This window comes from Salvelinus sp. IW2-2015, linkage group LG26 (assembly GCF_002910315.2).
Source record: "Salvelinus sp. IW2-2015 linkage group LG26, ASM291031v2, whole genome shotgun sequence".
Lineage (NCBI taxonomy): Eukaryota > Metazoa > Chordata > Actinopteri > Salmoniformes > Salmonidae > Salvelinus > Salvelinus sp. IW2-2015.
Window position 1 is genome coordinate 8,485,902 of NC_036866.1, and position 17,210 is coordinate 8,503,111.

The window sequence follows — 17,210 nt, forward strand, 5'->3', positions numbered from 1 at the left end:
GCAGTCTCCGCGAAAGAGGGAACATTGCATTTAAATCGAGCTACAACGCAGATCTTCCGCAATACTTCGGCYATACGGATTGAATCCAACCCTTTGTGTATAGAGCATGAATCTTACACAGCATAAACAAGTCTACTTGGCAGCATCATGGCATTAAATGTTTGAAAAATACTACAAAGCGGGAAAGAGAATGATTTCTGGGATGCCATATGTTCTGGGATACACAAAGACCCCTTACAGTGGTGGTGGCAGCAGCGTTTGAGAAAGATTAACAGAGGACAGTTTGAAGCAGCGAAACATGACAATGCATGCAGGCCTTCCCTGTCATTCCATCTTGTTCTGCAGCACCAGGAGCAGTGTGTCTACGGTGAAGACTGATCCACCACTAAAGACTAGGGCCGGGACAATAGCAGTATCGCGATACTCGTTAGTGTCGTGGCAAAAAAAAAAAAAATGCCCCACGAGGGGGCACAAAGCGCACAATATTTTACATACAGGTTTTTAAAGAACTGTTGAAATATACTTACTCATGTTTCCATACTAGAACTTATTGATTACGTGTATAAGGAATGTATAGGTTGGGGTCAATGAAAGGTGGATAGGAATTTGAGCTATGGAAAGTTACTGAGTGAGACAAGGGGAAATGCAGAAAGTTCATATTCTGGTCCTATGGAGGCAAAAGGGCAACAGTCTAGTTTCAATTCCTGATAAGGCGGGTTGTCTGTGGAACTATGGAGGGAGGGAGGAATTTGGCTTGAGGTCAAGTCAACAGATGATTTGAGACCTCTGGGAGGGGGGCCAGCACAATGACCCTCCTACTACAGTCCTCTCTCACAAACATATAGTACCAGTGAAAAGTTGGACACCTACTCATTCAATGGTTTTATTTTTTACTATTTTCTACATTGTAGAATAATAATGAAGACATTGTGAAATAACACATATGGAATCATGTAGTAACCAAAAAAAGTGTTAACTTATGGCTGCAGGGGCAGTATTGAGTAGCTTGGATGAAAGGTGCACAGAGGTGCCCATAGTAAACTGCCTGCTCCTCAGTCCCAGTTGCTAATATATGCATATTATTATTCATATTGGATTGAAAACACTCAGAAGTTTCTAAAATGGTTTGAATGATGTCTGAGTATAACAGAACTCATATGGCAGGAAAAAAACCTGAGAAAAAATCCAAACAGGAAGTGGGAATTCTGAGGCTGGTCGATTTTCAACCAAGATCCTATTGAATTCACAGCGAGATATGGATGAGTTTGCACTTCCTACGGCTTCCACTAGATGTCAACAGTCTGTAGAACCTTGTCTGATGCCTCTACTGTGAAGGGGGGCCAAATGAGAGGGGAATTAGTCAGGTCTGCCATGACCTGACCATGCGCGTTCACATGAGAGGGAGCTCTGTTCCATCACATATCTGAAGTCAATGTAATTCTCCGATTGGAACGTTATTCAAGATTTGTTAAAAACATTCTAAGATTGATTCAATACATCGTTTGACATGTTTCTACTGACTGTTACGGAACTTTTGGACATTTCGTCAGCTTTTAGTGAACGTGCTTCCTGACGTTGGATTTGTTTACCAAACACGCTAACAAAAATAGKTTTTTGGACATAAATGATGGACATTACCGAACAAAACGAACATTTGTGGAAGTGGGAGTCCTGGGAGTGCATTCCGACAAAGCTCAGCAAAGGTAAGTGAAGATTTATAATGCTTTTTATGAGTTTTGTTGACTGCACAATTTGGCGGGTAACTGTATGGCCTTTGCTTTTGTGGCTGAACGCTGTTCTCAGATTATTGAATATTGTGCTTTTGGCGTAAAGCTTTTTGAAATCTGACACAGCGTTGCATTAAGAACAAGTGTATCTTTAATTCTATGTAAAACATGTATCTTTAATCAAAGTTTATGATGAGTATTTATGTTATTTGACGTGGATCTCTGCAATTTCTCCGGATATTTTGGAGGCATTTCTGAACATGGCGCCAATGTAAACTGAGTTTTTGGATATAAATAAACTTTATCGAACAAAACATATGTATTGTGTAACATGAAGTCCTATGATGGTCATCTGATGAAGATCAAAAGGTTAGTGATTCATTTTCTCTATTTCTGCTTTTTGTGACTCCTGTCTTTGGCTGGGAAATGACTGTGTTTTTGTCTGTGATTTTGCGGTGACCTAACATAATCGTTTGTGTTGATTTCGCTGAAACGCCTATTTGAAATCGGACACTTTGGTGGGATTAAACAACAATATTACCTTTAAAATGGTATAAAATACATGTACAGTGGAGAGAACAAGTATTTGATACACTGCCGATTTTGCAGGTTTTCCTACTTACAAAGCATGTAGAGGTCTGTAATTTTTTATCATAGGTCACTTCAACTGTGAGAGACGGAATCTAAACAAGAATCCAGAAAATCACATTGTATGATTTAAGTAATTAATTTGCATTTTATTGCATGACATAAGTATTTGATCACCTACCAACCAGTAAGAATTCCGGCTCACAGACCTGTTAGTTTTCCTGTCTCCACTCATTACCTGTTATTAACTGCACCTGGTTTGAACTCGTTACCTGTATAAAAGAACACCTGTCCACACCACTCAATAACAGATCCAACCTCTCCACAATGGCCAAGACCAGAGAGCTGTGTAAGGACAACAGGGATAAAATTGTAGACCTGCACAAGGCTGGGATGGACTACAGGACAATAGGCAAGCAGCTTGGTGAGAAGGCAACACTGTTGGTGCAATTATTAGAAAATGGAAGAAGTTCAAGATGATGGTCAATCACCTCTCGGTCTGGCGCTCCATGCAAGATCCCACCTCGTGGGGCATCAATGATCATGGGAAGTGAGGGATCAGCCCAGAACTACACGGCAGGACCTGGTCATGACCTGAAGAGAGCTGGGACCACAGTCTCAAAGAAACCCATTAGTAACACACTACGCCGTCATGGATTAAAATCTGCAGCGCACGCAAGGTCCCCCTGCTCAAGCCAGCGCATGTCCAGGCCCGTCTGAAGTTTGCCAATGACCATCTGATGATCCGAGGAGGAATGGGAGAAGGTCATGTGGTCTGATGAGACAAAAATAGAGCTTTTTGGTCTAAACCCCACTGCCGTGTTTGGAGGAAGAAGAAGGATGAGTACACCCCAAGAACACTACCATCCAACCGTGAAGCATGGAGGTGGAAACATCATTCTTTGGGGATGCTTTTCTGCAAAGGGGAACCAGGACGACTGCACCGTATTGAGGGGAGGATGGATGGGGCCATGTATCGCGAGATCTTGGCCAACAACCTCCTTCCCTCAGTAAGAGCATTGAAGATGGGTCGTGGCTGGATCCTCCAGCATGACAACGACCCGAAACACACAGCCAGGGCAACTAAGGAGTGACTCCGTAAGAAGCATCTCAAGGTCCTGGAGTGGCCTAGCCAGTCTCCAGACCTGAACTCAATAGAAAACCTCTGGAGAGAGCTGAAAGTCCGTATTGCCCAGTGACAGCCCCGAAACCTGAAAGATCTGGAGAAGGTCTGTATGGAGTGGGTCAGAATCCCTGCTGCAGTGTGTGCAAACCTGGTCAAGAACTGCAGGAAATGTATGATCTCTGTACCAAATATTAAGTTCTGCTTTTCTGATGTATCAAATACTTATGTCATGCAATAAAATGCAAATTAATTACTTAAAAATCATACAATGTGATTTTCTGGATTTTAGATTTTAGATTCCGTCTCTCACAGTTGAAGTGTACCTATGATAAAAATTACAGACCTCTACATGCTTTGTAAGTAGGAAAACCTGCAAAATCGACAGTGTATGAAATACTTTTTCTCCCCACTGTATGTTTGAGGAATTTTATTTATGAGATTTCTGTTTGAATTTGGCACCCTGCACTTTCACTGGCTGTTGTCATATCATCCCGTTAACGGGATTGCAGCCATAAGAAGTTAACCTCTCTGGTACAAGTGGGATGGTAGCATCCCACCTCGACAACAGCCAGTGAAATTGCAGGGCGCCAAAAAGAAATCCCATAATTAAAATTCCTCAAACATACAAGTATTATACACCATTTTAAAGATAAAGTTAAAATAAATCTAACCACAGTGTCCYATTTCAAAAAGGCTTTACTGCGAAAGCACACCATGCGATTATGTTAGGTCAGCGCCTAGTCACAGAAAACCATACAGCCATTTTCCAGCCAAGGAAAGGGCTAACAAAAGTCAGAAATAGCGATTAAATTAATCACTAACCTTTGATGATCATCAGATGGCACTCCCAGGACTCCATGTTAGACAATAAATGTGTGTTTTGTTCGATAAAGTTCATCTTTATGTCCAAAAACCTAAATTTGAAATTGGCGCGTTATGTTCAGAAAATGCATGTCTCAAAACAAAACATTCGGTGAAAGTGCAGAGCGCCACTATCAAATTACAGAAATACTCATCATAAAACATTGATCAAAGATACAAGTGTTTAACATGACGATTAAAGATAAACTTCTCCTTAATGCAACCCTGTGTTCAGATTTCAAAAAAGCTTTACAGCAAAAGCACACATGCGATTATTTAGAGTCGCGCCTGGCCACAGAAAACCATGCAGCCATTTTCCAGCCAAGGAGAGTGTCACAAAGTCAGAAATAGTGTTAAAATGAATCACTTTACCTTTGATGATTCTTCATCAGATGGCACTCCCAGGTCTCCATGTTAGACAATAAAATGTTTGTTTTGTTCGATAAAGTTCATCTTTATGTCAAATACCTCCTTTTTATTCACGCGTTTAGTCCTGTAATCCAAATGCACAATGCACGGGCACTAAGTCCAGACGAAAGAGTCAAAATAGTTCCATTACAGTTCGTAGAAACATGTCAAACGATTTATAGAATCAATCTTAAGGATGTTTTTATCAAATCTTCAATAATATTCCAACCGAACAATTCCTTTGTCTTTAGAAATGAAAGGGAACGGAGGTCGTGCTTACGGCCGCACGCCTGTCTAAACTAAGGCTTTCAACAAGACCACTGGTTCAAACTAGAGGTCAAACCGATTATGATTTTTCAACGCCCTACCGATTATTGGAGAACCAAAAAAAGCCGATACCGATTTTAAAATCGGTCGATTTATTACATTTATTTGTAATAATGACAATTACAACAATACTGAATGAACACTTATTTTAACACATCAATAAATCAATTTAGCTTCAAATATTTAGCTTCAATTTGGCATTAAATAATGCATAAACATAGTTTTGGAGAAAGTAAAAGTGCAATATGTGCCATGATAAAAAAGCTAACGTTGAAGTTCCTTGCTCAGAACATGAAGAAACATATGAAAGCTGGTGTTCCATTGAACATGAGTCTTCAATATTCCAAGGTAATAATTTATGTTGTAGTTATATAGGAATTATAGGACTATTTCTCTCAACGACGATTTGTATTTCATATACCTTTGACTATTGGATGTCTTATAGGCACTTTAGTATTGCCAGTGTAACAGTATAGCTTCCGTCCCTCTCGTCGCTCCTACCTGGGCTCGAACCAGGAAACACATCGACAACAGCCACCTCGAAGCAGCGACCCATGCAGAGCAAGGGGAACAACTACTCAAGTCTCAGAGCGAGTGCCAGAGAACACCAAGCATTGGCAAATTCGCCACTGGCGCCCTGTGCTCTTCACAGATGAAAGCAGGTTCACACTGAGCACATGTGACAGACGTGACAGAGTCTGGAGATGCCGTGGAGAACCTTCTGCTGCCTGCAACATCCTCCAGCATGACTGGTTTGGCGGTGGGTCAGTCATGGTGTGGGGGTGGGCATTTCTTTGGGGGCCGCACAGCCCTCCATGTGCTCGCTAGAGGTACTTTGACTGACATTGGTACCGAGATGAGATCCTCAGACCCCTTGTTGAGACCATATGCTTGCGTGCGGTTTGCCCTGGGTTCCTCCTAATGCAAGACAATGCTAGACCTCATGTGGCTGGAGTGTGTCAGCAGTTCTCTGCAGAGGAAGGCATTGATGCTATGGACTGGCCCACCCGTTCCCCAGACCTGAAATCCAATTGAAGCACATCTGGACATCATCGCTCTTCGGCTCCATCCCACCCAACGCCACGTTGCACCACAGACTGTCCAGGAGTTGGCGGATGCTTTAGTCCAGGTCTGGGAGGAGATCCCTCAGGAGACCATCTGCCACCTCATCAGGAGCATGCCCAGGCGTTGTAGGGAGGTCATACAGGCACGTGGAGGCCACACACACTACTGGGCCTCATTTTGACTTGTTCTAAGGACATTACATCAAAGTTGGATCAGTCTGTAGTGTTGTTTTCCACTTTAATTTTGAGTGTGACTCCAAATCCAGACCTCCATGGGTTGATAAATTTGATTTCCATTAATAATTTGTGTGATTTTGTTGTCAGCACATTCAACTATGTAAAGAAAAAACAATTTAATAAGAATATTTCATTCATTCAGATCTAGGATGTGTTATTTTAGTGTTCCCTTTATTTTTTTGAGCAGTGTATATATCACTTCCGGGTTACATTTTCTCAGGTTTTCACTTGCAGAATAAGTATTGTTATACAATATTTTGACAGTTTTGGAAACTTTGGAGTGTTTTCTATCCTAATCTGTAAATTATATGCATATTCTACAATCTGGGCCAGAGAAAATGTCCTTTTACGTTGGGCACGTTATTTAAAATAAAATAAAAATGTATATTTTTTTTTAATCTGACCCCTAGCGCTAAGAAGTTAATGCAACCGCTGTCTCAGATTTCAAAAAAGCTTTACGGAAAAGCACACCATGCAATCTGAGTACAGCGATCCGACACCAAAACAAGCCATACAGATACCAGCTATGTTGTGGAGTCAACAGAAGTCAGAAATAGCATTATAAATATTCACTTACCTTTGATAATCTTCATCAAAATGCACTCCCAGGAATCCCAGTTCCACAATAAATGTTTGTTTTGTTCGATAAAGTCCATTTATGTCCAAATACCTCCTTTTTGTTCGGCGCGTTTAGTTCCAAAATCCAATTTCAAGAGGCGCAGGCACTTAGTTCAGACGACAGTTCTATTACAGTTTGTAGAAACATGTCAAACGATGCATAGAATCAATCTTTAGGATGTTTTTATCATAAATCTTCAGTAATATTCCAACCGGACAATTCCTTTGTCTTTAGAAATGAAAAGGAACGCAGCTAACTCTCACGAGCGCTCGCGAGACTGAGCTCATGGCATTCTGCCAAACCTCTTAGTCAAACAGCTCTTATTCGCTCCCCCTTCACAGTAGAAGCCTGAAACAAGGTTCTTAAGACTGTTGACGTAAATTTATTTAACTAGGCAAGTCAGTTAAGAACACATTCTTATTTTCAATGACGGCCTAGGAATGGTGGGTTAACTGCCTTGTTCAGGGGCAGAACGACATTTTTACCTTGTCAGCTCAGGGATTCAATCTTTGCAACCTGTCGGTTAACGAGTCCAACGCTCTAACCACCTGCTTTACATTGCACTCCGAGGAGCCTGCCTGTTACGCGAATGCAGTAAGAAGCCAAGGTAAGTTGCTAGCTAGCATTAAACTTTTCTTATAAAAAACCAATCAATCATAATCACTAGTTAACTACACGTGGTTGATGAGATTACTAGTTTATCTAGCGTGTCCTGCGTTGCATATAATCCATGCGGTTTGGCCCGCCTGGCTCGTTGCGAACTGTGTGAAGACTATTTCTTCCTAACAAAGACAGCCAACCTCGCCAAACGGGATGATTTAACAAAAGCGCATTTGCGAAAATTGCACGACTGTACCTAACCATAAACATCAATGCCTTTCTTGTAGTCAGGTGTCCTCTGATTATTTCCTGCGCGCGAGAGAGGGGCACCCCATTTTCCTTTTGTCTCTTGATGAATAGGTTATGGTCCGGGTGAAATATTATCGATTATGTTTGTTAAAAACAACCTGAGGATTGATTATAAAAAACATTTGACATGTTTCTACGACCATTACAGATACTTTTTGGAATTTGTCGAACGGAACACGGCTTTGATTTTCTGAACATAATGCGCAACCCAAATGGCGTTTTTTTGTGATAAGTTATATTTATCGAACAAAAATAACATTTGTTGTGTAACTGGGAGTCTCGTGAGTGGAAACATCAGAACATTATCAAAGGTAAGCGATTAATTTCATTGCTTTTCGGACTTTCGTGACCAAGCTAACCAAGCTAATATAAGGCTAGCTGTTGTAGCATTGAAAGCTACACTCACAAAAAAAGCTTGGATTTCTTTCGCTGTAAAGTATATTTTCAAAATCTGACACGATAGGTGGATTAACAACAAACTAAGCTGTGTTTTGGTATATTTCACTTGTGATTGCATGATTATAAATATTTTTTGTAATATTTTTTAATCTGATACGTTTGGAAATMTATCTTCCTTTCAGGACCGGAACGAGGCTGTAGTTCTCATCATAACGCGCAACCCAAATGGCGTTTTTTTGTTTTAAAAGTAATATTTATCGAACAAAAATAACATTTATTGTATAACTGGGAGTCTCGTGAGTGCAAACATCCGAAGATTATCAAAGGTAAGCGATTCTCTTTATTGCTTTTCTGACTTTCGTGACCATGCTACTAATTTGGGGCTAGCTGTTGTAGCATTGAAAGCTACACTCACAAAAGCTTGGATTTCTTTCGCTGTAAAATATAAAATCTGACACGATAGGTGGATTAACAACAAGCTACGCTGTGTTTTGGTATATTTCACTTGTGATTGCATGATTATAAATATTTTTAGTAATATTTTTGCATTTGGCGCCCTGCAATTCTAGCGGTTGTTTAGGAAAGGGATCCCGTCAAAGGGATCCGTAGCGCAGAGAAGTTAGAAGTTTATTTAAAGTTCCATGTATAATACTTGTATCTTTCATCAATGTTTATGAGTATGAGTAAATTGATGTGGCTCTCTGCAAAATCACCGGATGTTTTGGAGGCAAAACATTACTGAACATAACGCGCCAATGTAAACTAAGATTTTTGGATWTAAATATGAACTTTATCGAACAAAACATACATGTATTGTGTAACATGAAGTCCTATGAGTGTCATCTGATGAAGATCAAAGGAAAGTGATACATTTTCTCTATTTCTGCTTTTTGTGACTCCTCTCTTTGGCTGGAAAAATGGCTGTGATTTTCTGTGACTAGGTGCTGACCTAACATAATCGCATGGTATGCTTCGTCGTAAAGCCTTTTTGAAATCGGACACTGTGGTGGGATTAACAACAAGTTTATCTTTAAAATGGTGTATAACACTTGTATGTTTGAGGAATTTAAATGATGAGATTTGTGTTTGAATTTGGCGCCCTGCACTTTCACTGGCTGTTGTCATACCGATCCCGTTGACGGGATTTCAGCCGTAATGTGTATAGAATCAATCTTGAGGATGTTTTTAACATAAATCTTCAATAATGTTTCAACCGGACAATTCCTTTGTCTTTAGAAATGAAAAGGAACGCAGCTTACTCTCACGGGTGCGTGCCTGACTTAGGGGTCTGGCAGAATGCCATGAGCTGACTCAAACAGCTCTTATTCGCTCCCCCTTCACAGTAGAAGCCTGAAACAAGGTTCTAAAGATTGTTGACGTCTAGTGGAAGCCTTAGGAAGTGCAAAATGACCAATATCCCACTGTATATTGGATAAGCAAACCTACAAACCTCAGATTTCCCACTTCCTGGTAGGATTCTTTCTCAGGTTATTGCCTGCCATATGAGTTCTGTTATACTCACAGACATCATTCAAACAGTTTTAGAAACTTCAGAGTGTTTTCTATCCAAATCTACTAATAATATGCATATATTAGCTTCTGGGCCTGAGTAGCAGGCAGTTTACTCTGGGCACCTTATTCATCCAAGCTACTCAATACTGCCCCCCAGCCATAAGAAGTTAACAAAGAGTTGTAGTCTGTTTTGAAATGGGTGGCTGATGGTTGGTCCTGAACATCTCTAAAACTAAGAGCATTGTATTTGGTACAAATCATTCCTTAAGTGCTAGACCTCAGCTGAATCTGGTAATGTGTGTGGCTGTTAAGCAAGTTGAGGAGACTAAATGACTTGGCGTTACCTTATATTGTAAACTGTCATGGTCAAAACATAGATTCAATGGCTGCAAAGATGGGGAGAGGTCTAGCCATAATAAAGAGACGCTCTGCTTTTGACACCACTCAAAAAAGTAAGTTCTGCAGGCTCTAGTTTTGTCTAATCTTGATTATTGTCCAGTCGTGTGGTCCAGTGCTGCAAGGAAAGCCCTACTTAAGCTGCAGTTGGCCCAGAACAGAGCGGCACGTTTTGCTCTTAATTGTAATCAGAGGGCTAATACTAATACTATGCATGCCAGTCTCTCTTGGCTAAGAGTTGAGGAGAGACTGACTGCATCACTTCTTTTTATAAGAAACATTGTGTTGAAAATCCCAAATTGCTTGCGTAGTCAACTAACACAGCTCTGACACACACTTATCCCACCAGACATGCCACAAGGGGTCTTTTCATTGTCCCCAAATCCAGAACAAATTCAAGAAAACGTACAGTATTATATAGAGCCCTTATTGCATGGAACTTCTATTTCATATTGCTCAAATAAACAGCAAACCTGGTTTCAAAAAACAGATAAAGCAACACCTCACGGCACAAAGCCTCTCCCTTATTTGATCTATATAGTTTGTGTGCATGCATTGATATGTAGGCTACGTGTGCCTTTTTAAAAATGTATGTAGTTCTGTCCTTGAGCTGTTCTTGTCTAATGATGTTCTGTATTATGTTTCATGTGGACCCCAGGAAGAGTAGCTGCTGCTTTTGCAACAGCTAATGGGGATCCTAATAAAATACCAAAAACCAAACAAATCAAAATACATTTTATATTTGAGATTCTTCAAAGTAGCCACCCTTCGCCTTGATGACATCTTTGCACACTCTTGGCATTCTCTAACCAGCTTCATGAGGTAGTCACCTGGAATACATTTCAATTAACAGGTGTGCATTCTTAAAAGGTAATTTGTGGAATTTAATGCATTTGAGCCAATCAGTTGTGTTGTGACAAGGGTGGTATACAGAATAGCCCTATTTGGTAAAAGTCCATATTATGGCAAGAACCGCTAAAACAAGCAATGAGAAACGACAGTCCATTACTTTAAGACATGAAGGTCAGTCAAAGTGGAAATTTCAAGAACTTTAAGGGCAGTCACAAAAACAAACAAGCGCTATGATGAAACTAGCTCTCACGAAGACCGCCACACGAATGGAAGACCGAGTTACCGTTGCTGCAGAGGCTAAGTTCAATAGAGAGTTACCAGCCTCAGAAATTGCAGCTCAAATAAATGCTTTACAGTTCAAGTAAGACACATCAACTGTTCAGAGGAGATTGCGTGTATCAGGCCTTCATGGTTGAATGGCAGCAAAGAAACCACTACTAAAGGAAACCAATAAGAAGAAAAGACTTGCTTGGGTCAAGAAACACGAGCAATGGACATTAGACCGGTGTAAATCTGTCCTTTGGTCTGACGCCGTGTCTTTGTGAGACGCAGAGTAGGTGAATGGATGATCTCCGCATGTGTGATTTCCATCGTGAAGCATGGAGGTGGTGTGATGATGTGCTTTGCTGGTGACACACAGATTCAAAAAGGGACACTTAACCAGCATGGCTAGCACAGCATTCTGCAGCGATACGCCATCCATCCGGGTGGCGCTTACAGTGGCTTGCGAAAGTATTCACCCCCTCGGCGTTTTTCCTATTTTGCTGCCTTACAACCTGGAATTAAAATTGATTTTTTGTGTGTTTGTATCATTTGATTAACCCAACATGCCTACCACTTTGAAGATATAAAATACAATAAAAATTGTGAAACAAACAAGAAATAAGGAAAAAAAATAAAAAATAATTGCGTACATAACAATTCACCCCCCCAAAGTCAATACTTTGTAGAGCCACCTTTTGCAGCAATTACAGCTGCAAGTCTCTTGGGGCATGTCTCAATAAGCTTAGCGCATTCTAGCCACTGGGATTTTTCCAATTCTTCAAGGCAAAGCTGCTCCAGCTCCTTCAAGTTGGATGGGTTCTGCTGGTGTACAGCAATCTTTAAGTCATACCACAGATTCTCAATTGGATTGAGGTCTGGGCTTTGACTAGGCCATTCCAAGACATTTAAATGTTCCCCTTAAACCACTTGAGTGTTGCTTTAGCAGTATGCTTAGGGTCATTGTCCTGCTGGAAGATAAACCTCCATCCCAGTCTTAAATCTCTGGAAGACAAACAGGTTTTTCTCAAGAATTTCCCTGTATTTAGCACCATCCATCATTCCTTCAATTCGCACCAGTTTCCCAGTCCCTGCCGATGAAAAACATACCCACAGCATGGTGCTGCCACCACCATGCTTCACTGTGGGGATGGTGTTCTCGGGGTGATTGTCTGGCGTAAACTAAGTGTTTTTCTTGATGGCCAAATAGCTCAATTTTAGTCTCATCTGACCAGAGTACCTTCTTGCATATGTTTGGGGAGTATCCCACATGCCTTTTGGCGAAAACCAAACATGTTTGCTTATTTCTTTCTGGACACTCTTCCGGAAAGCCCAGCTCTGTGGGGTGTACGGCTTAAAGTAGTCCTATGGACAGATAATCCAATCTCCGCTGTGGAGCTTTGCAGCTCCTTCAGGGTTATCTTTGGTCTCTTTGTTGCCTCTCTGATTAATGCCTTCCTTGCCTGGTCCGTGAGTTTTGGTGGGCGGCCCTCTCTTGGCAGGTTTGTTGTTGTGCCATATTCTTTCAATTTTTTAATAATGGATTTAAAATGGTGCTCCATGGGATGTTCAAAGTTTGATATTTTTTTTAGAACCAAACCCTGATCTGTACTTCTCCACAACTTTGTCACTGACCTGTTTGGAGAGCTCCTTGGTCTTCATAGCGCCACTTGCTTGGTGGTGCCCCTTGCTTAGTGGTGTTGCAGACTCCGGGGCCTTTCAGGACAGGTGTATATATACTGAGATCATGTGACAGATCATGTGACACTTAGTTAAAGTCCACCTGTGTGCAATCTAATTGTGACTTCTGAAGTTAAGTGGTTGCACCAGATCTTATTTAGGGGCTTCATAGCAAAGGGGGTGAATACATATACATGCACCACTTTAACTTTTATTATTTTGGGGGATTTTTTTTAAAACAAGTTATTTTTTTCATTTCACTTCCCCAATTTGAACTATTTTGTTTATGTCTATTACATGAAATCCAAATAAAAATCTATTTAAATACAGGTTGTAATGCAACAAAATATGAAAAACGCCAAGGGGGTGAATACTTTTCCAAGGCACTGTAGTGGGACTATGATTTGTTTTTCAACAGGACAATGACCCAACACACACCTCCAGGCTGGGTAAGGGCAATTTGACCAAGAAGGAGAGTGATGGAGTGCTGCATCAGATGACCTGGCTTCCACAATCACCCGACCTCAACCCAATAGAGATGGTTTGGGATGAGTTGAACTGCAGAGTGAAGAAAAGCAGCCAACAAGTGCTCAGCATATGTGGGAACTCCTTCAAGACTGTTGGAAAAACTATTCATAGTTTTGATTCCTCATGAAGCTGGTTGAGAGAATGCCTAATGTTCAAAGCTGTCATCAAGGCAAAGGGTGGCTATTTGAAGAAACTCAAATAAACATTTATTTTGATTTGTTTAACACTTTTTTGGTTACCACGTGTTATTTCATAGTTTTGATGTCTTCACTATTATTCTACAATGTAGAAAATAGAAAAATAAAGAAAAACAATTGAATGAGTAGGTGTGTCCAAACCTTTGACTGATACTGTACATTTCACGCCCTCGAAGGTTCTAGCGTCAGGCAGGGCCATGAATACACCTGTGAGAGGAACCAATTAAGTTCCTGACTAGCTACAGAGATGTATTATTGGCTGTCTAGATGTGTAAGGATTGACCCCACCTAGGACATGGTTTGTCTTTGCAGCTGTATGACCCAGTAGGTGAATAAACTTGGTTTGAGCTTTTTCTAGTCGTCCGTTTGAGTTTTTACTCTGTTTGTTCAGAACCTAACACGATCAGAGTTCATTTTTGCCATTGAAAAAATATTGTAATAATGGCATCATCACAGCCCTACTAAAGACATTAAGCTGGATACGAATACCTATATTCAATGTCATGGGAGAAGCCAGTGTGCAATATTCCTTGGGTGTGGCCCTACTTGTGGAGCATTCAATGGATGGGGATTGTGAAATTTCTCCGGAGTTCTCTGCTACCATGGCAAGTCAAAAACAATCAAAGTGAACTACACTAATGAGTCCAAAATCCCAACTATTGGGCCGTGTTTTAAGAAGTGTTTGCACTAGTGCAAAACTCAAACAAGGGAAGGTTTTATAACCTAAAAGGTATGTCCTGGTTTGAGCTGTACTTAAGGTATTTTGTTGCATCCTGAAGATAATGCTTCCAAACTGTACTGGCGAAAACCCTTTCTAAATCTAGCCCTGGGTGTATGTGCTACTTTCCGGCAGCAGTTTGACGATGGCCTTTAAGTTTCTCTTTTATGGGAATATCTGTAAAATGAGTGTGTGACCTGTTGGGAATTTACTGCTGTGTACGGTCATCTCACCTGACTCCGATCAGAATGGAGATGCACATGGAGCAGATGGGGTCAGCGATCATCAGGTCATACTTCTGCATCAGGATGGCTGAGATGATCACTCCAACGCTGCCCAGGGTGTCTGCTACGATATGTAAAAACACCCCTGCAAAACAACATTGGTCGTCATAAGTATTTCATATCATCATTATCTACAAATAAGTCCCGCAACCAATACTGGGCAGAAGTTAACTTTTTATTTTTTTTATTTTTTACATTCATGCTTAACACATAAATCAAAATCAAATTGTATTTGTCACATACACATGGTTAGCAGATGTTAATGCGAGTGTAGCGAAAGGCTTGTGCTTCTAGTTCCGACAATGCAGTAATAACCAACGAGTAATCTAACCTAACAATTCCACAACTACTACCTTAAACACACAAGTGTAAAGGGATAAAGAATATGTACATAAAGATATATGAATGAGTGATGGTACAGAACGGCATAGGCAAGATGCAGTAGATGGTATCGAGTACAGTATATACATATACATTATATTAAGTGGCATTGTTTAAAGTGGCTAGTGATACATTTTTTATCAATTTAAGTATTAAGTATTCTGACTTCGGAAATCAAGCTACTGTATCAGTTACAACTGAAGTTTTCTTAACCCAGTTGAGCAGGAGGTTGATTTGGACTGTATGTAAGGCGCAGCTCTGACACTGGACTCACTTCCGCTGACTCTGGGCTGACATCATCATGTATGTCACGGTGTTCCCATGGGCTTATGCATTGCTCCGCTCTCCTTGAGAGCAAGCTACAACTCCCCCCCCACAGTCCCAAGGTCAACAGGTTATACAACTCTAATTTCCCCACAACACAGACTTCTGTTTAGTCCTTTCATATTCACGTCGAATGAAACATTACATGAATGGCATGAGTTTGGCTGGGGTTAGCGGTTAGAGCATTGGGCCAGGAACCGAAAGGTTGCTGGTTCGAATACCTGCGCCGACAAGGTAACGAAATATGTCCATGTGCCCTTGAGCAAGGCCCTAACCCTAATTTGCTCCAGCGCCGCTGTACTATTATTTCTACACATTTCACTGCACCTAGTCGGTGTGGAGAATAAAAAAAATGTTTACAGGCTAAGACAGTGAAATTATATTAATTGATGCACAAAAAAAGTTTTAGCCTCAAAACCTTTTCCAGGTGTTTAAAGGGGCACTTCAACCACAAATTATAAATAGCTACTGTGCCTATAACTTTGATTTGGGGCATTTTCTGAATCTAGCACTGCAATTGTACAGGAGCCATAATATTACAGTGACATAGGACCTGTGATGTGGCAAGGTTTTTGATGAAAACTGAAGTTGAAAAAGAATGTTGAGGAGGAAGTCATTCTACGCCAAAAGTACCATGCACTTTGTATATGGAAAACACAGCGGTTGACAAAGAAAATATCAACCAATCTCCTGGGATAGACTAGCTTCATAACAATTCAATCGGAAGCAGAGGAATGGTCCTCAACCAATGGCTAAACAGGGACAGAGGTTAAGTCACCTTTCGCACTGTCAACACCCCCTTTCTTTCTCCCATCCCTCTCCATTCTCCAGAGCCCCCTATGCCACTCCAACTTCTGTGTGGGTCCAGTTTTRCCCCTGAGTAGGCCTCCAAAGGCCCCATTCTTTCGCTCTCTCTTAATTTCTCTCTATGCACTGGGTGAAAGGGACAAACTACTTTCTCTTCTCAGCCCTTTCCCATAAAAGCATAGACAAAGCAGTTTAAAGTGACAGTGATCCTGGACTCTTCCTCAGATGTAATTGGTGCCTTGAGTGTTTCCCACCAATGACCAGTCCCATATAATCTCACACCATTTCAAATGGTTTGGCTGCGATGTCAGAAACACAATCAAACAGATAGATGTAAGGTTTTAAGTAGGCCTACGTATAAAAAGGGAGACTTCAAATCGAGACAACATTTTTTTAAATCTTGAACTGGATGAAAACTCATGACTACAATCTCACACACACACAACATTAAATCGGCCATTACGGAGGTGACGGATGGTGGTGTAAGCAAATATTTTAAAATAAACGTGGTACGCAGCGTACATACAGTAGGTGAACAAATTAGTCAATAGCTGGATTATGCTGTGCATCAAATTAGCTAAGTCATTTAAATGTTCAGTACCTTGCAAAATCTGTTTGCTGGAGCCCTTGCCTGGTGTGTGCAGTTCATCTGGAATAAATAAATACATTAAATACAGCAGACAATTGGTATTAACTATAGAAAACAGGGCAAACAACAAATTAGATTAACAACAGCATTTCAACTGCCTGCATAGGTTCAGCGAGACTTCTGCTGGGACACAATATATAATAACAACAACTGTCATTTGGCAGACGCTTATATCCAAAGCGACTTACAGTAATTACGTATGGGTGGCCCCGGGAATCGAACCCATAACCCTGGCAGTGCAAGAGCCATGTTCTACCAACTGAACCATACAGGACATGACTGAAAAGGTGAGTGAAGTGCTGCCACATACACATAAAGTGCCAGTTTACATGTCAAACCATGTAGTGCTAGCAAAG

At 40.8% G+C, this 17,210-nt stretch overlaps 1 protein-coding gene across 1 annotated transcript in view; it reads right to left on the reverse strand.

Annotated features, from left to right (window-relative positions):
• The window catches only part of slc30a7 (solute carrier family 30 member 7), a 44,115-nt gene that overhangs the window by 13,522 nt on the left and 13,383 nt on the right, over nucleotides 1–17,210 (reverse strand). Inside the window, exons 7-8 of the mRNA XM_023971361.2 lie at nucleotides 16,807–16,854; nucleotides 14,643–14,778 (exon numbers count right to left, since the gene is read on the reverse strand). Of these exons, the coding sequence (XP_023827129.1) occupies nucleotides 14,643–14,778; nucleotides 16,807–16,854 (184 nt within the window). The remainder of the gene's footprint in view (nucleotides 1–14,642; nucleotides 14,779–16,806; nucleotides 16,855–17,210) is intronic.